This window comes from Oncorhynchus masou, chromosome 21 (genome assembly GCF_036934945.1).
Source record: "Oncorhynchus masou masou isolate Uvic2021 chromosome 21, UVic_Omas_1.1, whole genome shotgun sequence".
Classification (NCBI taxonomy): Eukaryota; Metazoa; Chordata; class Actinopteri; order Salmoniformes; family Salmonidae; genus Oncorhynchus; species Oncorhynchus masou.
In genome coordinates, this window is record NC_088232.1 from 6,719,644 (window position 1) to 6,738,719 (window position 19,076).

Genomic DNA, 19,076 nt, shown 5'->3' on the forward strand with positions numbered 1-19,076 from the left:
GTTCATTGGTCCGTTCCGTATTTCTCAGGTCATTAATCCTGTCGCAGTGCGACTTCTTCTCCCGCTATCTTCGTCGCGTTCACCCGGTCTTCCATGTCTCCTGTGTTAAGCCCGTTCTTCGCGCCCCCGCTCGTCCCTCCCCCCCCCCCATCCTTGTCGAGGGCGCACCCATCTACAGGGTTCGTAAGATTTTGGACATGCGCCCTCGGGCCGTGGTCATCAGTACCTAGTGGATTGGGAGGGGTACGGTCCTGAGGAGAGGAGTTGGGTTCCCTCTCGGGACGTGCTGGACCGTTCGCTGATCGATGATTTCCTCCGTTGCCGCCAGGTTTCCTCCTCGAGTGCGCCAGGAGGCGCTCGGTGAGTGGGGGGTACTGTCATGTCTTGTTATGTCTGTTCCTGTCCTTTCTCTTCACTCTGTCTCTCTCTGCTGGTCTTTTTAGGTTACCTTCTCTGTCTCTCATTCTTCAGCTGTTCTACATCTCCCCTAACTAGCTCATTCACTCTTTCACACCTGTTCTCTCTTCCCCCTCTGATTAGGTCTCTATTTCTCTCTCTGTTCCTGCTACTTTCAGTGTCTGATTCTTGTTTGTGTTTTTGATGCCAGAAGCAAGCTGTCGTCGCGTTTGCTTCCACCTTGTCCTATCCTGTCGGAGTCTGCCTGGCAGGTGCATCCTGCATTATACTAACGTTCTTTTTGTTCCATTGACTACGTTGGAAGAGGATTTATGCCATTCCTGTTTTTTCATTAAAGAACTCTGTTTTCTGTTAAAACCGCTTTTGGGTCTTCACTCAAGTATATAACAATTTATAACGCTATTTCTGACTTCTGTTGACTCCAACATGGCGGATATCTGCCATGCGCCATACTCAGATTATTGCATGGTTTGCTTTTTCAGTTTTTAAAAAATCTGACAGCGGTTGCATTCAGGAGAAGTATATCTTTAATTCCGTGAATAACACTTGTATCTTTTATCAATGTTTATTATGAGTATTTCTGTAATTGATGTGGCTCTCTGCAAAATCACTGGATGTTTTGGAAGTAAATCATTAATGAACGTAACGCACCAATGTAAACTGAGATTTTTGGATATAAATATGCACTTTATCGAACAAAACATACATGTATTGTGTAACATGATGTCCTATGAGTGTCATCTGATGAAGATCATCAAAGGTTAGTGATTCATTTTATCTATATTTCTGCTTTTTGTGACTCCTTTCTTTGGCTGGAAAAATGGCTGTGTGTGTTTTTGTGACTTGGCTCTGACCTAACATAATCCTATCTTGTGTTTTCGCTGTAAAAGCCTTTTTAACAAGATGTTTCTTTCATTTGGTGTATTGCACTTGTTAATGTATGAAAGTTACATATAAAAAAATAATAATTGAATCTCGCATGCTGCCTTTTCAGCGGAATGTTGTCGAGGTGTGCCGCTACGTGAACCCCTAGCCGTAAGAAGTTAAGGGGGGTGAATGTCCGGTAGTTTCTTGTCTGTAAAATGCTGAATAATCATGCATAGTTTTCATAGCTACCCTCAAAGTTGAAGGTGTCAGTGATCATGTAGAAGGGGTCACTCAAGAATACTCTCTGAGAAGGAATTTTAATGGGTATCATGGGCAAGTTCTGAGGCAATTACTGAAAATGTAAATAAGAATGTTACGGTCATGGAACATGTGGTGTCATGAGAGATTGTTGGCCAAATTATTTGTCTCAGATACATGCTGCCAGCTACACATGGCTGTCAGGTGCGGCAGGTAGCCTAGCGGTTAGGAGCTTTGGACCGGGTTGTTGGTTCAAATCCCCGAGATGACTAGGTGAAAAGTCTGCCAATGTGCTCTTGAGCAAGGCCCTTAACCCTAATTTCTCCTTTAAGTCACTCTGGATAAGTGCGTCTGCTAAATGTTCCTCAAGCAAGGGTGGAGGCCGATGACATCACAGATTTGCAGTTGTCTAAAAAACACTATTTTGCTCAAAACGTGTTTTTTTTAAAACATTTTCGTTTGTGTACTTTTCACAGTAAAAGTCTAAAAATCAGTTTAGAATGCAATTAGTTTAGGGATGTTTGCTAGGGATGGGGTAAAAGTGTGACACCCACTCCGGCCCCCGAGGACTTGCCCATCTGTTCTATCTAATACCGACTGGGACTATGTCGCACAGCAAGAGTTGAGTGGGGACGAACGGATTTGTTTCAGTCAGTTCTGAGGCCATGTCTAGACTTGACAGTTAATGCAGCTTTTGTATTCTGATCATGGAGTTCCTATCATGGAATTCCGACAACGTCATGCATCCACACAAACGTTAAAATGTGTCTATGGTGTCCACATTGTATCCAGATTCCCTTTTCCTGTGCTAAATTCAAATGCCAGTATGCATTCTGCAAACGTTGAAACAGGCTTAATATAACACAACAACTTGATGGTAGTAGCCAACTACTGTAGTTAACTAGCCAGCTAAACTTTGTAACTAGCCAGCAAGCTAGTTAGCAAAGCTAAAGGGATTACAAACAACATAATTCCAGCCAAACATATATAAATATATATTTTCTTATAAGCTAGATATATAGCCTCTCCCTGATAACAAAAAATCAATATATGAAAGACCTTAAACAACTTGAAGCAACCACATATTTAGCCATGGAACAGGTTCTGATTGGCCAGCGAGGGCCTTGATGTGTAATGTAATAAGCACTTCCATATTTCAAAGAACAGCGCGGGGACTCAAGGAAGTGATGTAGCCGAGAGTACGCGTCCAGAGTGAGCTATCAACAAGGGGATGGTGGTTGGAAGAGCGCGCTTGTTTGAAATAGAAAGCGTTGCGGTAGCTTTTGATAAAGAATAACATCAAGACGAAGCAGCTGCTTTAAAAGTGGGATGCAATGTTGTGCGCTACATCCCGAGGGGTTCGTGCTGATTGTACGGAGATTGTGACAGCCGGTTAAATGGTGTCCCTTGAGAGAAAGCAAGAACAAGATGTATGTCAGGAGAAGTGCAGTATTATCAGAAGGAGACGTATACTTGGAATACGGAGGAGGAATGGAGGGGAAAATAGTGGCAGAGGAGGTCTAAGAGAGAGAGGGAAGAAGTCGGTGAGCTTGAGTTGGTTAATAATGGCGAAAAAAGGTGGTTTGTTAAATAAGAGATGGTTTGTTAAAGAAGAATTGTAGAAAGTGTAAGCAGAGAGCTGAAGACAGGAGGAGAAATGGAAGTGAATGAGGTCAAAGTATCAGAGGTGGTAGGTGTGGTGAAGTTCTCGGACCCAGAGGCTTGCACCGCGGGTCAGAATAAAGATGAGTCTGTGCCAGTAGGAGTGAAGTTTTTTAAAAATTGGACCCTTGCCTTTTGGCTGATCCATGTGTGGTTTCAGGGTGGGTGAAAACATAGTTGGGTGCTGTGGAATCAGTGAGGGTAACCAGAAGTGGTCTTCTGATAATTGTTTGTGTTACTGCTGGTCAAAGGGAGAAGGCGCTCGCCGTTAAACGAATGGGGGCAAGAAATGTGAATTGTTTCGCTCCCAAGAAAAGGGTACCATTGAAAGGAGTGATCACCGGGGTAGCAGTACATGTAAAAGTTGACCAACTTAAGGGGAAGATTCCCGGTGTTTGTGATGCTTGTTGTTTGATGCGACACAGACAGGGTGGCGAGAGTGGTGAAACAGAAGTCATTTTCTGTTCTTTTGAATTTTTATGTTGAGTCTTTGCCAGACAAAGTGATGTTACATTAAGATGTTACAGGTGTCAAGCTTATGGGCATGTGGCAGCAGTGTGTAGGAGTGAGGTTCCTAGGTGTGAGAAGTGTGCAGAAGGGCATGAGACAAAGGAATGTGTAGCATTGGGAAAAGTAGTGGTATGTGTGAATTGTAGGGATGCCCTTGGGGCTGGAGATCAGAAATCTACCGTGCAAGAGACTCAGGTTGAGGTTTCCAGGGTTAGAGTAGTGCAAAAGTTGTCTTATGCTGAGGCAATGAAGAAAGTAGAGGAAGATGGGTCAAGGGGGAGGGATCCTGAGAGGAGTGGCGTGAGTAGTAGAACTGTACCAGTACAGAGGGTTAGGCCAATTAGGGATATATGTTTCAGTAAGATTGTTTTTTTTAGCATGTATAACAATGGTTATCAACTGTACTGCAGGGATGTAACGTAATCCGCAGAAAATTGAGGTTTTGGTGGCAGCTGCAGAGAGGTATTTGGGTGTGCGAGACTTGACATCAGAAGAGTTACAGGGTGTGTTAAGTGATGTCCCATCATTTCCGGTTGTTGGCATAAGGTAGGACTAAATATATTTAAATAGGGGAGTAGGGTGGTGTTATATTTATTACATTTTTTGGTGAGTGTAAGGGTGAAAGGGTATTTATACATTTTTTTCAAGCAAAGTATAAGTGAGTTGTACTCCAGTCTAGTAGGTGGCGGTAATGCAACATATTTGGATGCCAACCGCCGTTAAACCTCATCGAAGAACAGCGCGCATACCCTTTTCATTTAGGCACACCCTTTGCGCTACGACGCTAACCAATAACATTTCTCTTCACTGTAAACGGAAGTGAACAGTGACCAAGAACAATTTCCACGTTAGCGTTTTTATTGTTGTTATTTAGACGTTTATTAACGTCATGGAACATAAAATATTATTATTTTAACTACACTGCATCACATACTTACGCCATGTAGTCTTTAATTCGCGTTGGAGACAGGACTTGGTTGATAGACGTTATAGGTAACGCTAGCTGCTAACAATGGCTAACTGTATGGTTTTTCACACGCAAATAGCCTCCATCATGGAGGTGCTAGCGAATGCAGCCGTGGCAGAGATCTGTAAACTCGTAGATGACGACTATGCAGTGTTTCGTTTGGAAATTTCTGAAAGCCAGAAACAGAACAGGGCATTGCGCAGGAAATTACAGCTTCAGGAACTGAAGGTGACACGGGAGCGCGCCGACAGGACAATGCGAGAGCGCGTCCTCGCCAGTCGTCCCAGTAGTGGCAAGATCCTCGACCAATACAGAGGAATGGCAAGAGGTACTTTTTGCAGAAGGCGGAGGCTGCGCGGCCTGTTTCTGTTCATATATACAGTAGCTCAGTGCCCGTTCCCCTCTGTGTCCAGATGTGTTACCCAGAATTCGGTCTTGGTCATGTGTAGGATAGTATGCAATAGTAAACTTAGCTATCTTGCGCAAAGACAATTTCATATTCTAACCAGGTCTTGATCTACTGTGTTTCCTATTTACTCAATGAAAACAATGTGATGCTTGGAATATAATACATCAATCAATAAATAGAATATCAAGCAGTTATGAGAAGTGATACCTTATATTCTTGCCAATTCTAGACAGTGTCAACTGTCAATAGTGGGAATATACTGTTGAGCATAGACAGTCGCTAATCAAACCACCTCATCTCCTCAATCACTCTTTCAGGTGGCGGACATCTCACTGGAGGCCAAATAAATTTTGTGAAGCCAGTGGGACCCAATGCATGGCGAGATGACCAACCAATCACGGTTGATGAGGGGAGTGGAACCTCAACCCAGCACGTTATCATGATAGAGGTTAGTGTAATAGTGTTGTATTAAAAATTACAGTCGTTTTGTAAATCAAATGTGGCCCGTTTGTTTCAGAAAGGCTCCCCTCAGCTATTCACTTCAGATTTCTGTCTTAGGGGAGCTTGAAAGACTTCCCTTCAACATTGTTATCCATGGTCCCTCGTTTTGTAGGTTACAAATTTGCTTAAAAGTTACATTGATATATATATCAAATGTATATATATCAAATGTATGTGTATCTGAGGTAATTTACTTACCCTATGCCAGTTTTCAACGTATTTGACAACCAAGAAGAAGCACAAAGCCGAAAAATTTAATGTTTATCATTTTCTTAAAGTACTGGCTGGCAATGTTCAGTAAAAATGCTCCAGCATAATCTAATATAAAGCACATCAAATGGACTGTAATTTAAAGGTTTTTATCGTCCTGTAAGTCCTCAACTTGAGCAGGCACGCTAACAAGGCTGCTGAGTTGTAGTTCAAATGAGACTTTTAATAACTTTCACCGATGTGTCTTACTTTTTACAGCCTGAATTGAAAATGTATTACATTTAGATTTTGATCTCTACACAATACCCCATAATGTCAAAGTGGAATTTTGTTTGTAGAACATTTGAGTAATTAATACAAAATTAAAAGCTGAAATGTAGTGAGTAAAGTTTTTGTTATGGCAAGCCTAAATAAGTTCAGGAGTACAAATGTGCGTGGACATATTCCGTGTTCAATAATAGAGGTTAACATGGTTTTTGAATAACTCGCCCATTTCTGTTTCCCACACATAAAATTATCTTTAAGGTCCCTCAATCGAGCAGTGATTATCAAACCACATATTCAACCACAAAGACCAGGGAGGTTTTTCCATGCCTCGCAAAGAAGGGCACCTTTGAGCATGGTGAAGTAATTAATTAGGCTTTAGATGGTGTATCAATACACCCAGTCACTGCAAAGATACAGACAACCTTCCTAATGCCGTTGCCCGAGAGGAAGGAAACTGGTCAGCGATTTCACCATCAGGCCGATTGTGATTTTTAAAACAGTTAAGAGTTTAATGGGTGTGAAAGGAGAAATCTGGGGATGAATCAACAACATTGTAGTTACTCCACAATACTAACGTAAATGACAGAGTTAAAAGAAGGAAGCCTGTTACAGAATACAAATATAACAAAACATGCATCCTGTTTGCAGTAAGACACTAACGCACAGTGCCTTCGGAAAGTATTCAGACCTCTTGACTTTTTCCACATACTGTTAGGTTACAGCTTTATTCAAAAATGGATTAAATTGTCCCCCCATCAATCTACACACAATACCCCATAATTACAAAGCAGAAACAGGATTTTAGCCATTTTTGCTAATTTATGTATATTTTTTAAACTGATGAAATTTACTTAAGTATTGAGACCCTTTACTCAGTACTTTGAAGCACCTTTGGCAGTGATTACAGCCTTGAGTCTTCTTGGGTATGATGCTACAAGCTGTAGTGGAAAATGTCAAGGTGTCTATATACTTTCCGAAGGCACTGTATATCTGCAAAGAAATTAACTTTATGTCCTGAATACAAAGTGTTATGTTTGGGGCAAACACTACACATTACTGAGTGTCGTTCTTCATATTTTCAGGCATGGTGGTGGCTGCATCATGATATGGGTGTGCTTGTCATCGGCAAGGACTAGGGAGTTTTTTTTGGATAAAAAGTAGCGGTATAGAGCTAAGCACAGGCAAAATCCTAGTGGAAAACCTGGTTCAGTCTGCTTTCCAACAGACAATGGAAGACAAATTCAGCTTTCAGCAGGACAATAACTTAAAACACAAGGCCAAATATACATTGGAGTTGCTTAGCAAGATTACATTGAATGTTCCTGAGTGGCCTAGTTAAAGTTTTGACTTAAATCATCTTGAAAATCTATGGCAAGACTTGAAAATGGCTGTCTAACAATGATCAACAACCAACTTGACAGCTTGAAGAATTTAAAAAAGAATAATGTGCAAATATTATACAGTACAATCGAGCTGTGCAAGGCTCTTAGACTTACCTAGAAAGATTCACAGCTGTAACCGCTGCCAAAGGTGATTCTAACATGTTTTGACTCATGGGTGTGAATACCTAAGCAAATGAGATATTTCTGTATTTCATTTTCAATAAATTTGCTAACATTTCTAAAAATATGTTTTCACTTTGGCATCATGTTGTATTGTGTATAGATGGGCGAGGAAAAACAATCAATTTAATACATTTGAATTCAGGCTGTAACAACAACATGTGGAATAAGTCAAGAGGTATACATACAGTGGGGCAAAAAAGTATTTAGTCAGCCACCAATTGTGCAAGTTCTCCCACTTAAAAAGATGAGAGGCCTGTAATTTTCATCATAGGTACACTTCAACTATGACAGACAAAATGAGGAAAAAAATCCAGAAAATCCCATTGTAGGATTTTTAATGAATTTATTTGCAAATTATGGTGGAAAATAAGTATTTGGTCAATAACAAAAGTTTATCTCAATACTTTGTTATATACCCTTTGTTGGCAATGACAGAGGTCAAACATTTTCTGTAAGTCTTCACAAGGTTTTCACACACTGTTGCTGGTATTTTGGCCCATTCCTCCATGCAGATCTCCTCTAGAGCAGTGATGTTTTGGGGCTGTTGCTGGGCAACACAGACTTTCAACTCCCTCCAAAGATTTTCTTTGGGATTGGGATCTGGAGACTGGCTAGGCCGCTCCAGGACCTTGAAATGCTTCTTACGAAGCCACTCCTTCATTGCCCGGGCAGTGTGTTTGGGATCATTGTCATGCTGAAAGACCCAGCCACGTTTCATCTTCAATGCCCTTGTTGATTGAAGGAGGTTTTCACTCAAAATCTCACGATACATGCCCCATTCATTCTTTCCTTTACATGGATCAGTCGTCCTGGTCCCTTTGCAGAAAAACAGCCCCAAAGCATGGTGTTTCCACCCCCATGCTTCAGAGTAGGTATGGTGTTCTTTGGATGCAACTCGGCATTCTTTGTCCTCCAAACACGACGAGTTGAGTTTTTACCAAAAAGTTATATTTTTGGTTTCATCTGACCATATGACATTCTCCCAAACTTCTTCTGGATCATCCGAATGCTCTCAAGCAAACTTCAGACGGGCCTGGACATGTACTGGTTTAAGCAGGGGGACACGTCTGGCACTGCAGGATTTGAGTCCCGGTCGGCATAGTGTGTTACTGATGGTAGGCTTTGTTACTTTGGTCCCAGCTCTCTGCAGGTCATTCACTAGATCCCCCTGTGTGGTTCTGGGATTTTTGCTCACCGTTCTTGTGATCATTTTGACCCCACGGGGTGAGATCTTGCATGGAGCCCCAGATCAAGGGAGATTATCAGTGGTCTTGTATGTCTTCCATTTCCTAATAATTGCTCCCACAGTTGTTTTCTTCAAATCAAGCTGCTTACCTATTGCAGATTCAGTCTTCTTATTTTCCACCATAATTTGCAAATAAATTCATAAAAAATCCTACAATGTGATTTTCTGGATTTTTTTTCTTCTCATTTTGTCTGTCATAGTTGAAATTACAGGCCTCATCTTTTTAAGTGGGAGAACTTGCAAAATTTTTGGCTGGCTAAATACTTTTTTGCCCCACTGTACTTTATGAAGACACTATCTTATTTGACCACGTTCCAATGAATTTGATGATATAAGCGTGAAGCCCATTAAAACACACATACTTCTTGTGTCAGGATGCAGATGCTGCAGGTCCTGGGGTCAAGCTGGAGAGGTCTGAAGGAGAGGAGGACCCGCGGCACAGCAGAGACATCCAGACTGGAGCAGCGGCTGGAGTGGCGCCCCCTTTAGCCATGGAGGACACCACCACTACCCCAACGCAGCCCAGGACCCGATGCAGCATCACGGAGGTCAGTGGAACGCTGAACGACGGCCTCAAGTCAGAGACAGACACCGAGACTTTATTGGGGCTCGGGCAACTGGGCTGTCCTCCTGCTCCCCGCTCAGAGTATTTATTTTATGGTAGCCCAAGGACGGTTCTATCCCATCAGGACACAGGTGATGCGTTACAGGCTGGTAATGATCCGTCCTGTTCATATGCTACAGCGACAGAGATGATACCTGGTGACATTCCTGTGGGCTTAGATACACAGACTAATCCAATGAGAGGGGAAATGGACCGGTACAGTGGTAGTGTCTACTCTGAAGGGTCCCTAGATAAGAAAGGGGAGGTTATAGTCATAGATGAGGTGACTGTAAAAGTGGAGGGTGATGCACCTCTGACATGGAATGCAGACGAGACTCATTTAAGAGAAGGACACTCGCAAGGCAACACCAGTGACTTCTTAGACTATAGTGAAAGCATAGAAAAAAATGTAAATGTCGTGACCCACTCCCCTTTACTCACTTTCAGGGATTGCGACCCAGTGTCCACGTCGATGGCACCTTCCGATTCACATGGTCGCGTCCTTTTTGATCAGGCATTGAACTCAAACAAAAGGGCAAGAGCTCAGGCTCAGGGAGGGGGCACCACATCGGGCAATAGTAAAGAGAAACGGTTCCTCTGCATGTTCTGTAACAAAGGCTTCAGCTGCCCCCAGAAGGTGGAGATTCACCAGAGGGTCCACACGGGGGAGAAACCCTTCAGCTGTACCCAGTGTCACATGCGCTTCGCCCAGGCTTGCACCCTGAAGAGGCACCAAAGGGTCCACACGGGGGAAAAACCCTACAGCTGTACCCAGTGTCACATGCGCTTCGCCCAGGCTGGTAACCTGAAGATGCACCTGAAGGTCCACACGGGAGAAAGGTCTTCTGACATGTAGATCAAATCCTGCATTAAAGACAAAGATTATTTGTCATTGTTGTCAGCATAAAAGATCCACAGATGCATTTGGAATACCGAGAGTAACAGATTTCAGTGTTGAATATTCCTGGGTTGAATATTGCATCTAGACATTGTGTGATATTTTAGCCTAAAAATCTGTTACCGTATTGTGTTTGTACTTTGTAAGCTATATGGTGGTCACAAATGCCTATTTTATTACTTCCATTCAAAAGAAAATGAATGCAATTCATCAAGTTCATGCAGATTTTTTTGTTGAGATGTGTATGTGTGGTTTTCATATGGTGTATTTAACACTTGTTTGTTTAATAAACACAAAATGGGACTTTTCATTCTAACACTTTCATTGAGACTCTCTTCAGTATACATCACATCTGATCTCACCCTATTCTGCATAAACCCAACAGCACTTTATAACCAATATACTCTTACTAAATGCACCTAAAGCTCATAATATGAAGTAAAACGTTAATGTTTCAAACAGCATAATGCCTCCAGTTCACATTGCAAGTGGTGTGTGATGCGCTGAATGGCGAATGGGAAGCTCGCTTCAATTACCAGTTGAGAATTTAAAACAGTAGCTCTTTTTAATCGTGTCTTCAAAACTGTTTTAACGCGCTCATGTGCAGTGCACTTTTGATGACTCGTGTTGTCCCGCTAATTGCATTATGGAACGACAATTTGCACACTGTCTTATGCACATTGCTGTGCTCATAATGTGAAGAAATAATAGTTTATCAACATTTTAAGGTAAACGTTCTGATTTGTTGTATCTGCCTCATTGCGATTGAACGTTTTTCTTATGTAGCCTAGGCCTACTGGTTGTATGAATTTGGGATCTTTCGTCCCACAAGTGTCCCAAAGTCTGTTTGGAATAGGCTATTTCTTACTCGCACAGAACGACAAGCTGACCAATAGAACAGGTACACTTTTCTACTGTGGGGTGTAGTCTTGACATAGGCTAGTGATTCTGCTGTTGGTTACTCATCTTGTTGGCTGAAAGAAAAGTACATGTGGACAGTTATCCTAACATTCTTCTTATTCTTCAAAGTGCGCATCGGAATTCGGTAAGAAGGACGTTCTATTGAGATGAATTACCATAGTCTAAATGTAATTTCTGTCATTCTGAGCACTGTGGGTGGACGGCCTAATCAGGTTACGCACCCAATGCATATGGGTCTGGTACATTTCTCAAATGTCACATAAATTAAAATGCTTCCAGAAATGTCCTGTGTGTATGTAACCTGAGAGAATCACCTGTCTCTTCCAGGAGGAGGGTCCAGAGATGGTGCTGGTGAAGGAGGAGGGGTGTGAGGAGAGTCTGGGGAACCCTGAGGGAACCATGGTCATGGAGGACAACCAGACTACACCTTCTCCTGAACCCACAGAGGAATCAGCTGAGCAGCACAGGACCACTTACAGTCTCACTGAGGTGAGCCCAATGTAAACTAGAGTCTGAATGGTATTAGGTCAGGGCCTGAATCCACAAAGCTTCTCAGTGTGAGTGCTAATCTGCATCAGTTTTGCCTTTTGGATCATAATGAATAAGATTATATGTACAGATCCTAGATCACCACTTTTTGTCTTAAGTGTGGGACCATGTCTTTTGAATGATCAAATCATTAAAGACAGTCAAGTAATAAAATCAACTTACATTTTTGCATAGGACTCATAGCAGTCCCTCATTTCCCAATCTGAAGATGCTCATATCAGATTTCTTGATCCAACACAATGTTTTTCTGTACCTCTTACAGTCAGTAGACATGGAGGATGGGAAGCCTGATCTGATGCTGGTCAAAGAGGAGACAACAGAAGATGAACCAGAAAGCACTGACCTGCTGAGTGGACTAAAGATGGGGGAGCAAGGTAAGGGAGAAATACATATAGCCTACATACAGTAATAGATCTTCATTTTTATTTTTTACATTTATTTTACCTTTATTTAACTAGGCAGGTCAGTTAAGAACAAATTCTTATTTTCAATGATGGCCTAGGAACAGTGGGTTAACTGCCTGTTAATAGCTCTTCAATGGGAATAGTGATGCTTCTGGCTATTAGGTCCGTTCCACCAATTAGGTGGCTTTTGAGTAGTGTAACTTGGTGTAAAAAATAATGAGCACATATTCAATTAAATAAAAAAATATTTTTTCCCTATCTCAAGAGGTTAACCCTTGTGTAGTCTTAACATTCTGTATACTCCCCATGTCCTAAGGGTAAAAAAAGACCCCTCCCCCCCTTCACTAAACCCTTAAAATAAAGCATCTTAATTTAATTTTAAACCCCAAATCTATTTTGCATGAACAAACAACCTGTCATTCATCACAAACTTTGTGAATATCTGTGCTATCCCTGTTGACAATGCAGAAAGACTGCATTTAATCAGTGGACTCCACTCGTTTTTATTACAACGCACCTGTCATACTTGTTTTCTTTACCAAAGTAGAGGTTTATTATTATTGTTGCTAAAGGTACTGCATAGGTGTAAACATACATTTTTCAGTAAGAGATAGCACTTGTATAGCCTAAGAAAGTAGCAGAAATGTGCAGAAAGTAGTTTTGAATGCATTTTATTGAAGGGAAACAATACGTCTTGAACCTTTTTGGCAACATAGTGATATATTCTTATTTACTGTACAATGAGGAATTCAACTACAAAATACTAGCCTTCTCTCATTTTTTAACTATTAACCTCACCCACAAGGTGTATAAACAACAACAATAAATAAGAATAAAATAAGATAATAGATACAAAAACGTGAAGAACATAAATCAATCAACTCTAATTATCACATGTAGGACAGTATGCAAGTGTGTGTGCATGGACGTTGCAGATGTATTTCTCACATGTGCAGCACATAGTATTTGTTTTACAATCCTCCTTTGGGGGGCAGAATTGGCATCTCCTCCTCTTGCCTGCCCCAGCTGCAGCCTCAGGTGGATCAGGACAAGATTCAGACCCCTGAACAGCTTTCACAAGCGCTGCAGAGGCTGCTGTGTGGGGATGCGCTCCCTTCTTTGAATGTGTGGGGCTACAAGTGCCTTTTCCAGCTGCTCCCTCCTCTTGTTCTGCTTATCAGGCATCCAGATAGGGTTGATCTTGCTCCATATCACAAAGGCATTGTATGAGGACACATAAATTATATTATGGAAGATGACCAGGAGTCAGCGGGCAGTCATCCTCCTGCAACTTTAAGTTCTAATCACCGTGTCCAGGTTGTCCACGCCTCCTTTGTGGGAGTTGTAGTCCAGGATGATGGCTGGTTCCTGTCCTCACGATTACTGATCTCAGCTGTTTTGTGCAGTGTGCTCAGGAGTGCCACATTCTTGTTCCTCTTTGGGAGATAAGAAACTAGAGTAGTGTTGGGGGTGAAGGCAAACTTTGACGAGAAGGCCTCTCTCCACCTTGTTGTGAGGATTGCAGGGGTGGAGCCCAGGCTTGTTCTTTCTAACTGTGCCAACCATGGTGATCTTCCTCTTCAGGAGCTGCTGGCTGAGTTCAATCAGTAGCACACACAATCTCAATTTCTCATTGTGTGTGTCTGTGATTTTTCTGGTGTGTAAATGGTTTTATAACTTGCCAGGTCAAAAATGATCCTAAGACAATCTTTGTACCCTAGTGGTGTACAGCTTTCATGGAAATAAGAACAAAGGCGATGTTTCACTTTTTCTAATATTGTGGTCACTCTAGGAAAAGTAATACAATTTCAAGTTGAAAAAATATAATTTAGGGGGGTTTCTCTGCAATTAAGACAAGGGTTAAATAAAATAAAAGGCTATTAAGTGCCAAATAAAGTAACAGGGTTGATAAATTCATCTGAAATCAGCCATGAATCCCCTTGTGACAGGGAATGGTTGCCTAAAATCAGATGGTTACCATGGTTACTCCATGGATATAAGTCTTAAAGAAATAGTCTCTACAAGGCAGAATGTTGAATCAAATTATATTTACACTTACTTTACTGGTTGTTCATGCTGCTGGTCCTTTTGGGAGTAGGAGGTGGAGATAAGGTATCCAAAAGGAAGTGTTGTTTACCCAACTGTTTGTGGTGCCGGTAGGTTCTGTCGCTTGTATTTTCAATCAGTTAACACATTGCACGTGATGCACAATATGTAGACAATAGCCGAATATAACCGAATGTAGTCGACCGAAGCATGTTTTATCGCAATCAGCTGGTAGTGTTTGCCGTTAGGTTAGGCTCGGGCACATTGTGCAAGTGTTTGTCACCTGCAATTTGCATCAGTATTGAAAATAAAAAACGTAAATACAAACAATATACATTCCTACCTGCAAAAGGACCAACCACACAGACAACCGGTAAAGTATAATTTTATTCAGCTTTATGGCTTGTAGAGGTCTTGAGAGGAAACTTTCCGGATCTAAATGCTCATTTCTGCCCCACGTGGTTCTTCAACCTAGGGGAATGGACGCTTGTTGTGTAGAGCAGGAAGGGGAAATTAAATGCAAGCTTTAGACAAAAAACATTTCTAGACTGTTTTTTTATTTGTATCTATAGGTGTTAGGAGAAATATACATTCTCATGGTTCATAAGCTGAACTTCAATTAGAATTCTCGGTCTGTGACCCAGAAATTGTAAGGTTCTGGTTGAAATGAAACAGATAGAGACCAGTCCACAATAGTCAGTTACGTTTATTCTCGAGAGCTCTGGTCATAATCCCATGTACATTCGTTTATATATCACATATAGCGTCATAGCGTCCTAAATGTCCCTCCTCCTCTCTGACAATGACAAAGCTGCTTTTCAATTCCATTCCAACACATACATATTGCTTATCATATGCTACCACATGTTACACAATCTACTGCAAGCCCAACGGTTTCTCCCCTCCCTGGATGGGGACGAGACATCTTTCCTGTTGTTAGTTTCACTGTGGTCACAAGTTGTCTGTCCACAAGTTGTCTGTTAACACTTATTCTTTGGCTATGTACAACCATTCTTCATCAGACAGGATAGAATTCAATTAGTTACAGTTCTACGTTAAATGTATACATCATTTAGTCATTATTCATAAAAATCTCATAACAATAGGTAACAGGGTTTACATGTTATGCTCGACCCGCTCAGAGTATAAAGAGAATAACCAGCTCACCTGATTTTACACTATGATTTCACGACGAGATGTTCAATGTCTTTTGAAAATAATATTTATTTACGTTAAAATTAAGGTAAAAATCACATGAAACAAATAATAATCTTCAGTAATTACTTTGTCAAAGCAAAACAATAACTAGGGCTTAATGGGGGTGAAAACGTATAGAAATGTGGGTTAAAATGTACAAAGGGAAATGTCAAAATGCTGAATTTTGTCACAGGCTATAAATGTATTTATTCATATAAGCAAGTCTGATTTTTTTTGTGCTCTATATTAAAGGGCACTTTAATATTGGTGAATAATTTCTATCTAAAAGATCAATGAGATGCAATTTTTTTTTAAATTACTGTGTGATGACCCTTATTCTTTATTTTTTTATAAAATTCATTCCATAAGATGAAATTCATAAAATGTAAACTACCGGTGAAAAGTTTTTGAACACTTACTCATTCGGTGGCAGGGTAGCCTAGTGGTTAGAGAGTTGGACTAGTAACCGGAAGGTTGCAAGTTCAAATCCCTGAGCTGACAAGGTACAAATCTGTTGTTCTGCCCCTGAACAGGCAGTTAACCCACTGTTCCTAGGCCGTCGCCGTCATTGAAAATAAGAATTTGTTCTTAACTGACTTGCCTGGTAAAATAAAAATTCCAGGGTTTTTCTTTATTTTTACTATTTTCTACATTGAAATAACACATATGGAATCATGTAGTAACCAAAAAAGTGTTAAACAAATCAAAATATATTTTATATTTGAGATTATTCAAATAGCTACCCTTTGCCTTGATGACCGCTTTGCACACTCTTGGAATTCTCTCAACCAGCTTCATGAGGTAGTCACCTGGAATGCATTTCAATTAACAGGTGTGCCTTGTTAAAAGTTAATTTGTGGAATTTCTTTCCTTAATGCGTTTGAGCCAATCATTTGTGTTGTGACAAGGTAGGGGGGGTATACAGCAGATAGCCCTATTTGGTTAAAGACCAAGTCCATATTATGGCACGAACAGCTCAAATAAGCAAAGAGAAACGACAGTCCATCATTACTTTAAGACAAAGGTCAGTCAATGCGAAAAATTTCAAGAACTTTTAAAGTTTCTTCAAGTGCAGTCGCAAAAACCATTGAGCTATGATGAAACTGGCTTTCATGAGGACCGCCACAGGAATAGAAGACCCAGAGTCTCCACTGCAGCAGAGGATAAGTTCATTAGAGTTATCAGCCTCAGAAATTGCAGCCCAAATAAATGCTTCAGAGTTCAAGTAACAGACACATCTCAACATCAACTGTTCAGAGGAGACTGCGTGAATCAGGCCTTCATTGTCAAATTGCTGTATAGAAACCTCTACTAAAGGACACCAATAAGAAGAAAAGACTTGCTTGGGCCAAGGAACACGAGCAATGGACATTAGACCGGTGGAAATCTTTGCTTTGGTCTGATGAGTCAAAATGTTTGATTTTTAGTTCCAACCGCTGTATCTTTCTGTGGAACGCAGAGTAGGTGAACGCATGATCTCAGTATGTGTGGTTCTCTGCATGGAGGAGGAGGTGTGATGGTGCTTTGCTGGTGACACTGTGATTTATTTAGAATTCAAGGCACACTTAACCAGCATGGGTACCAAAGCATTCTGCAGCAATACGCCATCCCATCTGGTTTGCGCTTAGTGGGACTATCATTTGTTTTTCAACAGGACAATGACACAAAACACATCTCCAGGCTGCATAAGGGTTATTTGACCAAGATGGAGAGTGATTGAGTGCTGCATCAGATGACCTGACCTCCACCATCACCCACCTCAACCCAATTGAGATGGTTTGGGATGAGTTGTACCGCAGAGTGAATGAAAAGCAGCCAACAAGTGCTCAGCATATGGGGGAACTCCTTCAAGACTGTTGGAAAAGCATTTCAAGTGAAGCTGGTTGAGGGACTGCCAAGAGTGTGCAATGCTGTCATTAAGGCAAAGGGTGGCTATTTTAAGAATCTCAAATATAAAATATATTTTGATTTGTTAAACACGTTTTTGTTTACTACATGATTCCATATGTGTTATTTCATAGTTTTGATGTCTTCACTATTATTCTACAATGTAGAAAATAGTTTTTAAAAAACACACATTACAATGTATGAACTTGACCAGGTAATTTACTTTTTTTTCTTCTCCATATGTAGAGTTTTCTCTGCCATGTTTAGAAGTCTATTTTGTAACTCCTTCCTGCAGGTGATTGGCTGGAGGATAACAGAGGAGACTGGGCGGCCATCTTGGATACTCAGACGGGTGCAGCCAAGGGCCCGGGGGATGACATCACTGAGCAGGCCAGGACCAGAGATGACATGGTGGAGGTCAGTGGATGGGACAGCATCCTCAACTCTGGTCTGGGGAACAACACTGTTAACCAGAAACAGAGAGTTGAACACAAAACAACTGAACCTAGTCTCCATGACAACAGACTGATTGAGACAAGGGTGAGGCGTAGACTTGGTCTGCGGGGACAGGGAGGTGTCCGTATGCGGCGGGAGAGAACAGACACAGACTCTAGCGATGCTCCATCCTGCTCCTATAGTCGTGATTCAGAGACATTGGTGGCACCTCAGGTTAACCCCCTAACAGGTGCTGCCTTCAGCCTGCCGTCTATAGGATCTATCAACTGGAACATGGACCCTGCGACAACACAGACACTCCCTGGCCTTCATGCTCCTCACACTCTCTTAATGTTAAACCAGAACTCAGACAATGCCAGTGCCTCAACACTAAATGGCTACACAAGCCCATTGACAAATGAGAGTAGTAGAGATGGAATCAGTAAAGGTGGCAGCGCCAAAGAGAAGCGATTCCCGTGTTCGTTCTGTGGGAAAGCCTTCAGTTTCCCTAAACAGGTGGAGATCCACCAGAGGATGCACACGGGGGAGAAACCATTCGGCTGCCACCTATGCCGGGCCAATTTCTCCCACTCGTCCAGCCTGAAGAGGCACCAGAGGGTCCACACAGGGGAGAAACCCTACAATTGTCCCCAGTGTGAGAAGAGGTTCTCCCACCAGCACCAGCTGAAGATGCACCTGAAGATCCACACGGGAGAGAGGCCGTTCGCCTGTACGCATTGTGGGAAGAGGTTCTCAGAGAGAAGCTACCTGAGGATACACCAGCAGAAAATGCACACGGCCCATGTAATGTAGAACTAGGTAGTTTGATTGTCGTCAATTTAGTTGGTTTTGGATGTATAGGGAACTTCAACTGGATGAAGTGAACTGGGGAAAGAAATAGTATGAGGCAGAGTAGATATGGTGATGGTTGGTGTGATAATGGTTGGTGTGATAAAATGCTTCACTGATTAAGAGTGAGAAGTATGTCCCTTATTAAGTTGATGCTGGTGTTTATAGTGACATGAGGATAGTGCCTTAATTCATGTTTACTTGATATAAAGTAGTAAAGATGTGGGTAATGTTGAATTTTATCCAAAGTATTCTAAAATTAATTTCATCAAAGCGAGGGTAAAGTGTTAGCATAGTGAGAACAGTTATTCTACTTGTCACGTATCGTTTTGTGCAATAAAAGTAATGTACTTCAAAGTTGTGAGTGTTGTTGAAATTAAATACAAAATTGACTCTGTGCTGACTTG

General features: G+C 41.5%; 1 protein-coding gene across 2 annotated transcripts; it reads left to right on the forward strand.

Annotated features, from left to right (window-relative positions):
• Positions 1 to 4,479: 4,479 nt before the first annotated feature.
• Positions 4,480 to 19,061, forward strand: LOC135507659 (zinc finger and BTB domain-containing protein 20-like). 2 transcript variants are annotated; one of them, XM_064927248.1, is made up of 6 exons: positions 4,481 to 5,009; positions 5,408 to 5,538; positions 9,254 to 9,427; positions 11,630 to 11,791; positions 12,114 to 12,225; positions 17,681 to 19,061. In XM_064927248.1, exons 1-6 carry the CDS (start codon positions 4,727 to 4,729, stop codon positions 18,631 to 18,633), a joined length of 1,815 nt encoding a protein of 604 aa, XP_064783320.1. In that variant the 5' UTR covers positions 4,481 to 4,726; the 3' UTR covers positions 18,634 to 19,061. The 2 variants fall into 2 exon arrangements, with proteins under 2 accessions (XP_064783321.1, XP_064783320.1); XM_064927249.1 differs by lacking the exon at positions 9,254 to 9,427 and having other exon boundaries at positions 4,480 to 5,009.
• Positions 19,062 to 19,076: the final 15 nt, after the last annotated feature.